This window comes from Littorina saxatilis, unplaced genomic scaffold (genome assembly GCF_037325665.1).
Source record: "Littorina saxatilis isolate snail1 unplaced genomic scaffold, US_GU_Lsax_2.0 scaffold_639, whole genome shotgun sequence".
In the NCBI taxonomy this organism is placed as follows: Eukaryota; Metazoa; Mollusca; class Gastropoda; order Littorinimorpha; family Littorinidae; genus Littorina; species Littorina saxatilis.
The window spans coordinates 23,576-37,636 of record NW_027125858.1 but is presented as its reverse complement, the minus strand read 5'-3'; the positions used below and the strand labels follow the sequence as shown (position 1 = coordinate 37,636).

Genomic DNA, 14,061 nt, shown 5'->3' with positions numbered 1-14,061 from the left:
ATTCAGATTCCAGGTAAATAATGGACGTGCCTACACATACGCTTACGCAAATAGGTTACATAGAGATTACTACATGGCTTGCTGTAGGTTACATAGAGATTACTACATGGCTTGTTATAGGTTACATAGAGATTACTACATGACTTGATATAGGTTACATATAGATTACTACATGGCTTGCTATATGTTACATAATATATTACTACATGACTTGCTATAGGTTACATAGAGATTACTACATGTTTTGTCTATCGAGCAGTAGTGTATATGTGACCCTCCACCACGGCATGAGTCGCATGTCACCTTTGCATGATTTTCATATGCTCTATCCAGTGGTGAAACCCGTTTTAGAAAAGAGCAAAAACTGTTTGAGTTATAAGCCTGTGACTAAGGTGACCCTCACGCTGTTACCATACACTCTCCGGATTTATATCAAGTCTAGCGCAGAACCGCGCGAGGTGACATGCGACTCATTCCGTGGTGGAGGGTCACATATGTCGGCAACATAGTATGTGTCACCCTCTATTTTGATTTACGGCATACATAGTAGTTTGGTGACTATGCAAACATGCATGTGATATGCAAAACAAATACAATTAGAATTGCCTGCATTTGTTCCCAGACCCAGAGGTCTGGGTTATGCGGAGGCATTTGCCTGTGTGGACGGTGACATTCCGGAACCGGAACTAGTATCGAGGTTGACCATGGGCAGCGCCATTTTGTTGTGAAATACGTCATCAGTTTGTGTACACAGAAAGTTGTGACATCCGTCACCCTATGGGAGGGGTGTAGGCAACATTGTTGTTCATCTGTAGAAAGTTGTGAAATCCGTCACCCTATGGGAGGGGTGAAGGCAAAATTGGTCATCACTGAGTTTGTGTAACACAGGAAGTTGTGAAATTGTTCAACAAAAACATCAGAGGTCGAATTGTGCAGTAACAAACTCAAACCGAGCCAGTCATACTTAGCTGTATTTGAGTGACTTATATACCGACATTTTTATTTCTTATTTTCAGCACAGGTGTAGGAAAAATCATGAACCAAAATGTTATCTATTTTCTAATTTAACATTTTTTTTTACAAATGTGACCATGTTCTTTTAAACAAACAGTGACATTAAACATTATTATGTTAAAAAAAAGAAAAAAGAAAAATAGCTTTTGTGCACAAATCAGAAAATACATTGTACATTTTACCTACAGGCCAAACCGTGAGTTTCTGTGGCAAAGCCCGACCGAGGCCAGCGGTAAAAATAGCCAGCGGGGCGATATCACTTTGTCCGCACGTCGCTGGGCATATCAGCGCAGTTCAACGTTGCCAGAGACCAAAGAAGCGCTTTACTCAGGTCGCAGCGCGCGGCGGCTCACTGGAGGAATGTTTGAAAACTATCTGTGCTCGACTGCGAGCAGACCACAGGCACATTACACCCAATAAAGTTTGGACTTGTACTGGCAGAGAGCGAATGCAAATTCTTGTAGGCATACACAGACGCAACATAGCATATACAGACAATAACACCCACAACACTTCAACAGCATATGAAAGGAATAAAAATAAATCCGCAAATCGCGCACAATACACCAGTTAGAAAAACAAGGAGTACCAAAGCGGCGTGCAGAAACTAAACTGACTCGGAGACTGAGAAGAAACATTTATCACACGATGTGGATAGCAAACATTAAAATAAAACAGATAAGTCAAGCAAAAAATAAACACAAATATCGAAAACACAATAAACAAAGGTAAAGAAAACAAAAAGAGATGCTTGCCGACAGTCAGTGTGTGTGTGCGTGGTTTGTGCGTCAGCGGGGTGTGTGTGTGTGTGTGTGTGTGTGTGTGTGTGTGTGTGTGTGTGTGTGTGTGTGTGTGTGTGTGTGCGTGCGCGTGCATGCGTGCGTAGGCTACGTTCTTGCGTGTGTGCGTTCGAATGACTGAGAAAGAAGAGAGAGAGAGGATTGAAGAATGAGGTCACGCTCTCTGTCACATGAATACATATACACACACTGAAGGCTACCTCGGACACAAACACTTGCCAACAACTGTGGTTGGACATGCTTTTGAAATGGAATATTTTTTCGACATGATTTGTGGACATACGAATCCCGCTGTGTTGCCTACTGATGTTGCGAATGATGAAGGTTTTGAGTTGACTGACCTTGAGGAGGGATTGCATCAGGCGTTTATCGTCTCAAATTATATCCTTGCTACTTTTCAGGAGTCAACTATTGCCATTCATGGTAACTTGGATAGTCAATGTTTTTATTTGTTTGATTCCCATCAAAGAAACAGAAATGGTAACCATTCTTCAAATGGCGCTGCAGTTTTGATGTCATCAAGTTAATTCCTTTGCAGATTTGATTGATTTTCTCAAAAGCCATTATCAATGTGTTTATCAATTAACACCTGTTCATTTCTGTCCAACTGCAACATGCAATTCATTAACTTTTGACCCTAACCTTTAACACTTCCCAAAATAAATCTTTGGTGGACATTGCATCGACGCTGTTCATTTTGAATGAACATTTTTCTTGTTACTATATTATGTGTGTGTTCTACAGCGCCCGCGCGTGGGTGTGTGTGTGTGTGTTCGTGTGGGCGCATGACTTTGGGGTTCACATGGTTTGTTTGTTTGTTTGTTTGTTTCAGACCCACACCCATATACACACATTTCACATTTAAACCATTTGTCGGCCCCCTGTCGATATTTATCGACAAAGTTCCTTTGTGTTGCATTGTTGTGCAAGATGACTGAGTGTGTGCAAGAAACCACTTTGACCATTCACCTAAAAATTACATGAAGGAACGTCTGGGAACCTGCTGATTTGAATCAGCAAATTTTCTTGTTCAAATTTGTCCCCAGTTTGCAAGCCCAACTATTTCGGAACAGACGTTTCCTCGTGTACGCAGTGTCCCGCCACACACAACTGTGAATACCGCTGTGATAACTACTACGGATGCCATACGCTGGGTAAGTGAAGGCCATGCAGTCTATTAACAGAATCAAAGTATCAAGGAAGTGTGTTGCTTGCTGACGTAGCGGTCCTGTATTGCCTTGTCCATGCACGGGGTTTACGCATTCACTCGCTCAAACACACATGCCTTCCCACTCAGGCACACACGGTCATGCACAAGCACACGGGATGGTGACAACACGTACGCGCTCGAAAAAAACGCACGGCACAAAACGAATACACATTTCACACATTTCGCTATTGAATCAAATCACCATTCACTATGTTGTAACACACTACCTCTCGTCACACAGAAGAACACACAATTCGGCACTGAACTAATACACACTACACAGCAACGCACGCACAGGTGTGATAGTGTACGACCCCTGACACAGTACTCCCGAGGGTACGACCCCTGACACAGTACTACCGAGGGTACGACCCCCACACAGTACTACCGAGGGTACGACCCCCCACACAGTACTACCGAGGGTACGACCCCTGACACAGTGCTACCGAGGGTACGACACCTCGCACAGTACTACCGAGGGTACGACCCCCCACACAGTACTACAGATGGTACGACCCCTGACACTACTACCGAGGTTACGACCCCCCACACAGTACTACCGAGGGCACGACCCCCCACACAGTACTACCGAGGGTACGACCCCTGACACAGTACTACCAAGGGTACGACCCCTGACACATTACTACAGAGTGTACGACCCCTGACACAGTACTACCGTCCGTCTGTAAAACAGAACACTGATCTCACATATTCAATTAGGACGGTCGGCTCTTCCTCCAGACCATTTGACTCGGGATTAGAGACTTCTCAAAAATAGGACTGATGCTTTGATGGCACGAACACTCTATAATCATACAGATGTATTAATGATACTTTTCTGCGAAATGTTCTCTTGACACATAGAAACGGTAATTAACACAAAACACAGCAGAAACACAACCAATAAAAACAGATAAGAGACGGGCACTGATGCCCAGGTGATTTCATCAATTCACCTTTACTCAGTGTTGCCGCAACGAGTTGGCTGTCAGCATTGATGGTTTCAATGTTATACATGCACTGCACAGTAAACAGTCCTCTTCACTCATCGTTATCGCAAAGAGTTGGCAATCAACATTGATGGTTTCAGTGACGCACAATGTTGCGATGAGGAAGAACGCGACCCAGAGCTCCGTACATGCAGGCGGGCCGTCTTTTGCTGTGGATGGCATTCTGGACTTTCCGCATTCAGCAAGCTGCACCGCTACGACCAATCAAACTGTGAGCTGGTGGCAGGTGGACCTGGCCGAAGTCTTCCTGGTCTACTACGTCAGGTTGGCCAGCTGCGTGGATTGCCTAGGTCAGTATCGTGTCAACGATTCCATCATAGATATAATCATTATGATAATCATCGGTCCACGGCTATCGCCAGTTTCTCTCTGACAGCATGCTGAATTACCCCCCACGGGTTAGGGGGAAGAATTTACCCGATGCTCCCCAGCATGTCGTAAGAAGCGACTAACGGATTCTGTTTCTCCTTTTACCCTTTTTAAGTGTTTCTTGTATAGAATATAGTCAATTTTTGTAAAGATTTTAGTCAAGCAGTATGTAAGAAATGTTAAGTCCTTTGTACTGGAAACTTGCATTCTCCCAGTAAGGTAATATATTGTACTACGTTGCAAGCCCCTGGAGCAAATATTTGATTAGTGCTTTTGTGAACAAGAAACTATTGACAAGTGGCTCTATCCCATCTCCCCCATTTTCCCGTCGCGATATAACCTTCGTGGTTGAAAACGACGTTAAACACCAAATAAAGAAAGAACAAGAAAGAAGCATGCTGAATTATTGCGCGAATTATTGCAGATATAGATATCTATCTCTGGTACGACATTCCAGATTATCAACAGCGGGTTCATGATTCTATAAAATATTTTCTTGTTTCTGCGGCTGTGCAAGTTATTTGCCTAGGTCATGGTCGAACTTTCGGCCTACGGAGCAATATCGCGGGTTATCCATGCCCTGCCTCTTTGTCTCTGTTAGCTGAGGTGGTGATTATTATGGATAATCCATCACAACCATATGGATAATCCATCACAACCGAGTCTCGATCTCACCTGTCATTGGTCATTGTCTTTCATCTCAGAGTACAATTGAATAATTTATAGAGGTCATCTGCATATGTATCGTTAACTCGGGGACTACTTTCTATAGAAAAAAAGATTGAGATATTCTGCGGTATAAAAGTCGAACTCACGTTTAGCTAACGATCTATACATACATGTTAACATTGAAGAAATAAAGAAAACAACAAAGAATACACATAATCTGCTATGGTGAAAAGAGCTGAGTGAAGATTATGAGTTGGCCGAAGCGGTGAGAGAGAGAGAGAGAGAGCGCGATAGAAACAGACAGTGATACAAGGCGCACAACTCTAGTACTCTTCATAGGCAACCGCTTAGATCAATCCCGACAACAAAATCCTGATTCAAAATCCTGAGCGACGAAATAAGAATTAAACTAAAACAGTATGCTTACAGTTTTGTTCATTTGCTATCGCTTTTTAGAGCATTGATTGCTAAATCTGGTTCAACAGAACAAGGCTGTCCCATCTGTCGTCTGCTGCAGATCTGTCCGGTTTGCTACATAATCACCGGCTAAGCTTACTGATCAAGTTGACCAGCAACAATGGAAATTGCCCCTTACAAAGTTGGAGATACGGTTAAAATAAAAGGTGGCAATGAAAGTGGGATATTGCGTGTGTTATTTTTTAACTTTTAAGTAAACAACTACGGTGTCTAGGTTCAGGTCATGCAGGCAGATAGATTTACAAGTTTTGACCTACATTGAATAGACCAGCAGAACAAAACTACCGCAGTACAGTACAGATACATTACTGGCCTAAGACTGAACGACAGACATCAAAGTAAGGCTCACCTAAATGACGATTGAAGAAGTAAGTAATCCAAATTTGAACACTGAAGCACAACAGCTCGAATAAGCACAAATTCAGCAACCATCCTCATCGCGGCTTGTAAAATCACACACGCAGTCCTTTTGGCGAATGCCTCTGACAACCGACTTGGGTCACCGACTGAAACCGGCCGGTAACCGCACAGTTTCAAAAGGGAGACAGGGTAGGCAAACACTGTTTTTTTCTTTTTGAAACAGAGTGCTGCTTGTTTGATTTTTGCAAGCATAATAACTTAATTAAGGGAAACCATTTTGAATTTTGAGTGAAAAACAAATTTGTTTGGTTTTATTCACCAAAAACTGAGAAAAACATCATAAAATGTGCTTATTTTCAAAATGTTGCAGTTTGTGAACCGGTGCATGTTTTGATCCAATTGTTCTTCTTTGCAGCGATATGTGTGTGTTTAATAATTCTGTGCATGGAAAATGAATTCAAAGCAAAATATGTTTTTGATTTAGCATTTTCAGTTATTGGTTCAGTCTGGATAAGAAATTATGAATCAGTACCAAACTGTCAGACTCATAAAATCACAACCAATGCACTGAACTCTTATTCCATGCACATACCTGATACTGTACGACTCATAAACAACATATACACAAACTGAACAAATCCATCAAACCTGTCAAAAGTTGCAACATTTTAATTGTAGCGTTTTGTCTGAAAATTACATTCAGAGAAAACAGCATTTTAAAGGGAGCAGACAAGACCTGGAAGCCACGGCGTCATTCGTCTCGCAGACTAAACTGATGGTGTGACGGCGAACGCAAGAAGAAGAAGAAGAAGATTCGAACAAGTACATAAAAAAACAAGTAGCACAGTGCACCCTGAATTCTTATGTTTTTATCAGAATGACCACTTTACTATGTAGTGAAAAGGATTTGACAATCAAATTATCAGGATTTTTTATATACATCATATGAAAACAACCATCTGTGTTTGTACCGATATGAAAACATGAATCAGAACCAAACTGTCAGACTCATAAACACCCAACCAATGCACTGAACTCTTATTCCATACACAAAACTGACGCTTTACAAATCATAAAGAACACAAACAAAAATGAAACAAATCCATCAAGCCATTCAAAAGTTGCAACATTTTAATTACAGATGTTTGTCTGAAAATTACATTCAGAGAAAACAGCATTTGAAAGATTCCAACCAGTACCTCAATAAACTAGTAGCACAATGCAGCCTGAATTGATATGTTTTTATAAAAATAACCACTTTACTATGATGAGGAAATGATTTGACGATCAAATTATCCGGACTTCTTTTTTAAGATCATTTGAAAACTCATCTATTAGTGCAGATATGAATCAAAACGAAACTGTCAGACTCATAAAAACACAAGGAATCCACTGTATTCTTATTCCATGCACAGAAATGGTGCTTCACAAATCATAAACAACATATACAAAATTGGCACAAATCCATCTAGCTATTCAAAAGTTGCAACATTTTAATTACCACATTTTGTTTCAAATTACATGTAGAGAAAACAGCATGTAAAAAAGTCCCACCAGTACCTCTGTAAACTAGTACCACAGTAGAGCTTGAATTAATGGGGTGGTTTTTTTTTTTAATCAGAATAACACTTTAACTATGAAGGGGAAATGATTTGATAATCAAATTATCTGATTTTTGACTCACATGCGAAGCAAAAGTGAGTCTATGTACTCACCCGAGTCGTCCGTCCGTCCGGACGTCCGGACGTCCGTCCGTCCGTCCGTCCGTCCGTCCGAAAAACTTTAACGTTGGATATTTCTTGGACACTATTCAGTCTATCAGTACCAAATTTGGCAAGATGGTGTATGATGACAAGGCCCCAAAAAACATACATAGCATCTTGACCTTGCTTCAAGGTCAAGGTCGCAGGGGCCATAAATGTTGTCTAAAAAACAGTTATTTTTCCCATTTTCTCTGAAGTTTTAAGAGATTGAATACCTCACCTATATATGATATATAGGGCAAAGTAAGCCCCATCTTTTGATACCAGTTTGGTTTACCTTGCTTCAAGGTCAAGGTCACAGGAGCTCTTCAAAGTTGGATTGTATACATATTTTGAAGTGACCTTGACCCTGAACTCTGGAAGATAACTGTTTCAAACTTAAACATTATGTGGGGCACATGTTATGCTTTCATCATGAGACACATTTGGTTACATATGATCAAGGTCAAGGTCACTTTGACCCTTATGAAATGTGACCAAAATAAGGTAGTGAACCACTAAAAGTGACCATATCTCATGGTAGAAAGAGCCAATAAGCACCATTGTACTTCCTATGTCTTGAATTAACAGCTTTGTGTTGCATGACCTTGGATGACCTTGACCTTCACATGTATTTTGGTAGGAAAAATGTGTAAAGCAGTTCTTAGTGTATGATGTCATTGCTAGGTTTAGTTATTTGACCTTGACCCTGAAGGTCAAGGTCATGTAAAGGTCAAGGTCAAGCATGTGAGTCGTATGGGCTTTGCCCTTCTTGTTTTAATTTAAAAAAAATCATATGAAAACATTAAAAAAGTCAATTATCTGTGAGGGCCCCAAAGAATTTAAAATCGTGATCGTGATTGGCGTTTTTTGACCTTTCTGTGACCGTGATTGCCGAAATTTCCATTTCTGTGATCGTGATGGGACTTTGCCCGTGATCCGTGATGACAAAAAAATCAAGTCTCGTGATCGTGATCGTCATTTGTTTTCGTGATCGTGATTGGCATTATTGCAAAGCATTTTATTTTCAACGTACATTTTGCCCGTGATCCGTGAAAAAATCAAGGTAACTGTGATCGTGAAAGCTAAAATTTCCCTTCCCGTGATCGTGATGATATCCCCCCTTTGGGGCCCTCATCTGTGTTTGTGCTGATATGAAAATATTGATCAGAACCAAACTGTCAGACTCATAAAAACCCAACGGATGCACTGATTTCTTATTCCATTGCATATAAATGATGCTTCACAAATCATCAACAACATTACATATATATATATATGGAACAAAGCTATCAAGCCAATCAAAAGTTGCAACATTTTAATTACAGTATTTATGTGCTCAATCCTAACACTGCAGCAATTTTCTGTAAAGCTGAATGTCCCTTTGCAAGTTCATGTACCAACATGGTCATACGCGGATTATTTTAAATGCAACTTTACCACCCGAAGCGTTGCAAACACCAGGAGAAGAGTAAACAACTGCAGACTTGAATGGACACTCATATGCACTCCAGATGCAGGGCCTGTGCAAATCCTTGGGCTGATGCATCACCTTCTTTCATAATCAGACTGCTATCAGACAAGCATTCAGTACAGGATAGACCTTTCAGCAATATATTGAGCTGATCAATGTTGACAAAAGCCCAACACATGTCAGCGGAGTGACGTTGCACAGTACCAGTATCCATATCTGCTTGTGATGGGTCAGAAGATGGCAAAGTGTCTGTATCTTCTTATGGTTGGTCAGAAGATGGCAAAGCTGATGTTTCTGCTGTGGAAGAGTGTAGTTCTGGTTTAGCAAACTTTTCCATCAGGTCAATCTTTCTCCTCGCTGCCACCACAGGAGGACTGGCTCTCCCCTTGCTCCAACCTAATAAATACACAAACACTGATTTAATAGTTGATACAACTGTCCATGGTTTTTGTTTGTAATAAGCTGCACATTTTAAGACTCAATATAAACGTCAACAAGTGCTTGTACTTTATTTTGCTAATGACCATGTCACATGGGGTGTACTTCAACTTTTTGGCTAGGCCGGTAAATCAGAAATCCCAATCGGCCCCCAACCACTGAACCAGGCGGGTTTTCTTACAACCACCTCAGCGGCTTGTACCCACATATGTCGGTTGACGAACACACACACACACACACACACACACACACACAAAAGACATTCATTAATTTAACAGTGACTCATACTAATGATGCATACATCATTGCATGTGGATTTGCACTACTTATTAATACCCAAACACACACAACTTAATGACAAAAAGTGTATGTTTTAATACATATAATAATACATAATTGAAAATAAAAGCAGCCACGAAAAAGCAAAAGAAATCAAAGCATTCTCACCCTGTCACACACTAAACCTCACTGAAGGTTATCCCATATATACATACCGGCCCCTATCACAAAATGTACATGTCAAGTTTACTATGGGATTTGAGTAACCACACAATCACATACACACATGAACTAATACTGAAACTAGCTGAATTATTTTCTTTCTTTCTTTATTTATTTTCATATTTTTCTTTTAAAATTAATTTATTTCATCACACTTGCTATGTATTTGCTTGTTTCTTGTCTGTTGTCTGTTTTGTGCGTGTGTGTGTGTGTTCTGTGTGTGTGTATACATTTTCAGATTTCCTAAACCTAGCACTGTTTGCAGGTGATCTTTATGCTTTTGATTCATGAGTTGCATCCCCAGTCCTAGTTTAACTCTTTTTTTTCTTTGGTGAAGTAAATTGGATCTATTTTTTTTTTATTCCTTAGTTAATGGAAAAGATTTGACAACAATATTGCTGTCAATGATAGGTTGGTCAGCCATGCTGGTGTAAACCAATCCTTTAGAATTAGAGAACGCTCTCTAGTAGGGTACTTATTTTCCTACGGTCAATGACCAGAAACAGAAACTGTGTCAGTCGTCAGATGCTGCTTCTCAGTTTGACCCCAGACAAAGAATAATGGTGACATGTTACACCATAGTAAGCTCTCAAGGACTGGCCAGCGAAAAACAATAAAATAGGGGTTGTGAAGACTAGATCACAGAGATGATCGAGGGAGGGAGGGGGGGGGGTGCGGCGGCGGCATGGTCAGTAAATTGGATCAAGAAACCCGCAAAATACTTCAGACACAAACTGTTTATCATTTACCTGCAAACCCTAACACATTCTTACAACAACAACAACATAACAATGTGCAATAAATCACGTTGTCAAACAAACAAGATCGAAAAGAGAAAGAAGCAAAACCCACCTCGTTGAGTCAAGAATCTTAGAATGTCGTCTGCTTCAATGCGATCATGTTGGTTCATTTCGGAGTGTTGTTATTTCCTTCTACTGTTCGCTGCTGCTGGTTCATCTTTCTCTGATATTTCTTGCCACTATGCCGAACATTTTCAATGTTATGGTTGTTCTCTGAAGCTCAAAACTTTGAAAAATGCTGCTGAATCGGTGAAAAAGTCATGGATTTGTTGACACCGGGGACTGATAAGTTGTCTACTGCGCTTTCGCCAAATGCCTTTGACCTACATATATTTGCATATAATTAATTCCGGGGTTTCGGTTGGAACGGATTCTCTCTCTTTGTGCCTATGTCAACGGAAATTCCCCAACGGTGATGACGTCATCTTGAAGAACGGAAATTTCCACACAGTTTGAACAGCGAAGGGCCATGTCATGTGCGCACATTTACCAGCACGGAGTATCCAAAGTAGACCAATTTTTCGATGTTTAAAAACAAAAACCAGACAAAAACAATAAAACATCGGTTTGAAAATGGTTTTATTTACATGAATACATGTCTAAAATGATAAAAGCAGATTATTTAATGCATTCCAGGATGTTCAAAGGTGTGACAAATGCAACAACCCCAAAAAGGTGTATGAGACCAAACATAACTCATTTTGCCTTCCCGGTCTCCCCTTAACTGCGCAATCTCTGTAATTCGTATTCTAAAGCAGTATTGATGACTAAATACAAAAGCAGACGTTTTATGGCGCGTTCACCAAAAAGACAAAAGGGGACTCGTTTCGCACATGAATTTGATGACACGATTTGCGGTCGCTGAAAGTTTGGCCAGCAGAAAACAGACACTCGCAGAGTTTGTGTCAAAAAGTGATGTTTTTTTAATGAAAACGTCGGAGTAATGGGATAAAAAGCTTACACACCTCGTCTTAAATATCGTGCATATTTTCTCTCGGGTAGATTTTCAGGTATTATCTCGCCAGAGGCTCGGTAATACTTGAAAATCGACCCTAGGGAAACTATGCACGATATCTAGAACTCGGAGTGTGGTGTGTGTAACCTATATATGTATATGTGACCCTCCACCACGGGATGAGTCGCATGTCACCTTTGCATGATTTTCATAGTTGTACATTTTCCTAAAGAGTTTTTTATGCTCTATCCAGTGGTGAAACCCGTTTTAGAAAAGAGCGAAAACTGTTTGAGTTATACGCCTGTGACTAAGGTGACCCTCACACTGTTACCAGACACTCCCTGGACTTACATTAAGCCTAGCGCAGAACCGCGCGAGGTGACATGCGACTCATTTCGTGGTGGAGGGTCACATATTTGCTCACCAGAATAACAGAGACAGAAGAAGGGAAGTCATGCTATATTACGTGTTATTACATTTGTCCAGCAATACAGAGTTGTAGTATTGAGGTGTGTGGATGTTCTTGCAGCTAGATCTTTTACAATTGACGTCTTTCAGGGGTTTAGTAATCTCTAGATTTAAAATGTCAAGACCATGTTATGGTAAAATAATCTAAATTATGGATGATTTATACTTTTTCAAGCTAGAGCTTTAACACTTCCAGGGTTTGATAATTTTAAGCCATGCCATAAGTATGGTTGACTATCGTCAGATTTCAATAGCATGGTGAGGTCAAGATTGGCTCTAAAGAGAGAACACTGACATGCTCTTGCTACTTAGGGTTAGATGGTCCAATGTCACGCTTTGTTGACTCTAGTCATATTTCCGTGTCATAACGGGATCACGTTTGCTCCGAGAAAGGAAAAACTAAATATCATTATAATTTGAAGGTTAACACACTTCCCGGGTTTGATGTCATCTGGACATGACTCGAGTCTGATTGACCCTCTTCAAATTCCAAGGTTATCGAGTTAGCGGCAATATATTATAAGCAGTGAATTACCATGTCCTTAAACATGGCATGACACCAGAGGGCCAGACGATATCTAATTAATACTAACTATACCGAAGGTGAGTTGTGTGATAATCCAATCATCTTGTTCTTCTTTTAGGAGACACACTGAAAAGCTTTCAGACGTACGTCAGCAGGCAGCCATACTCTCCGACCAACATTCCCGTGGACCAGCAGTGTGCCAATATCACCAAGTCTGATGGCTTTGGCAAAGGTCTGCTAATTCTTATTAACTGTGGAGGGTTTCTCGAGGGTCAGTTTGTCTTCCTGGTGACCCAGGCACCTTATTCCTTGGAATTCTGTGAGGTGCAGGTGTTCGCTCACGAAATCGAAGGTAGGTCAACTGAAGAATTATCGGAGATGGACACATAGTCTTTGCCTGTTGCAGATTCAATATTTTTTTTTGCACAGTCAATTGGTAAAAGTGGACAAACGCTGCAAAAGAGTGGCATGAATTTGCTCTTTTAATTTGCTGCAAACTTCGTCTGCCGTCGGCGTGACGGGAAAAAAAGCTATTAGTCCTCAGATCCGAGAATAACGGTGTCATACGATTGTGCAGAATTGTAACCAAGTAAACTCGCATGCAGTTTGGTCGGACTGTTTGTCAATGTTGGACATGTTTCTTGCAACATTGCTTGGAGAATATGGCAAATTTACAGCAGCTCGACTGATGTATCTCAGTCCATGACAGGGCACTTCATTGTGGCCTCACGGTTCTTCCCCGTTTACGTTAACATATACAACCTCCACCGTTTGTTTTTGTTTTGTTTGTTTGCTTAACGCCCAGCCGACCACGAAGGGCCATATCAGGGCGGTGCTGCTTTGACATATAACGTGCGCCACACACAAGACAGAAGTCGCAGCACAGGCTTCATGTCTCACCCAGTCACATTATTCTGACACCGGACCAACCAGTCCTAGCACTAACCCCATAATGCCAGCTAGACGCCAGGCGGAGCAGCCACTAGATTGCCAATTTTCAAGTCTTAGGTATGACCCGGCCGGGGTTCGAACCCACGACCTCCCGATCACGGGGCGGACGCCTTACCACTAGGCCAACCGTGCCGGTCCTCCACCGTTCTGGTGTTGGTTTCGTAACAATCAGGTCGTTGACATTGTTTGTTTCTTGACATTGTTGTTATTTGGAGCCAGAGCTTTGAACAATTATACACTTCTGAGGTTTCACAACCTTAAGGGATGACCAGAGTCATATTTCAAGGTCAAGTTCGG

At 41.1% G+C, this 14,061-nt stretch overlaps 1 protein-coding gene across 1 annotated transcript; it reads left to right on the top strand.

Moving 5' to 3' along the window:
* The first annotated feature begins 4,025 nt into the window (after nt 1-4,025).
* LOC138954324 (fucolectin-1-like) lies at nt 4,026-13,203 on the top strand. The gene is made up of 2 exons (XM_070326194.1): nt 4,026-4,324; nt 12,932-13,203. Exons 1-2 carry the CDS (start codon nt 4,105-4,107, stop codon nt 13,201-13,203), a joined length of 492 nt encoding a protein of 163 aa, XP_070182295.1. The 5' UTR covers nt 4,026-4,104.
* Nucleotides 13,204-14,061: the final 858 nt, after the last annotated feature.

Bases quoted from the DNA above. Each gene is read 5' to 3' on its own strand.
- LOC138954324 (XM_070326194.1), top strand. From the start codon at position 4,105: ATGGTTTCAGTGACGCACAATGTTGCGATGAGGAAGAACGCGACCCAG. The intron at 4,325-12,931 runs GTCAGTATCGTG...TTCTTCTTTTAG, and splicing joins CAGCTGCGTGGATTGCCTAG to GAGACACACTGAAAAGCTTT.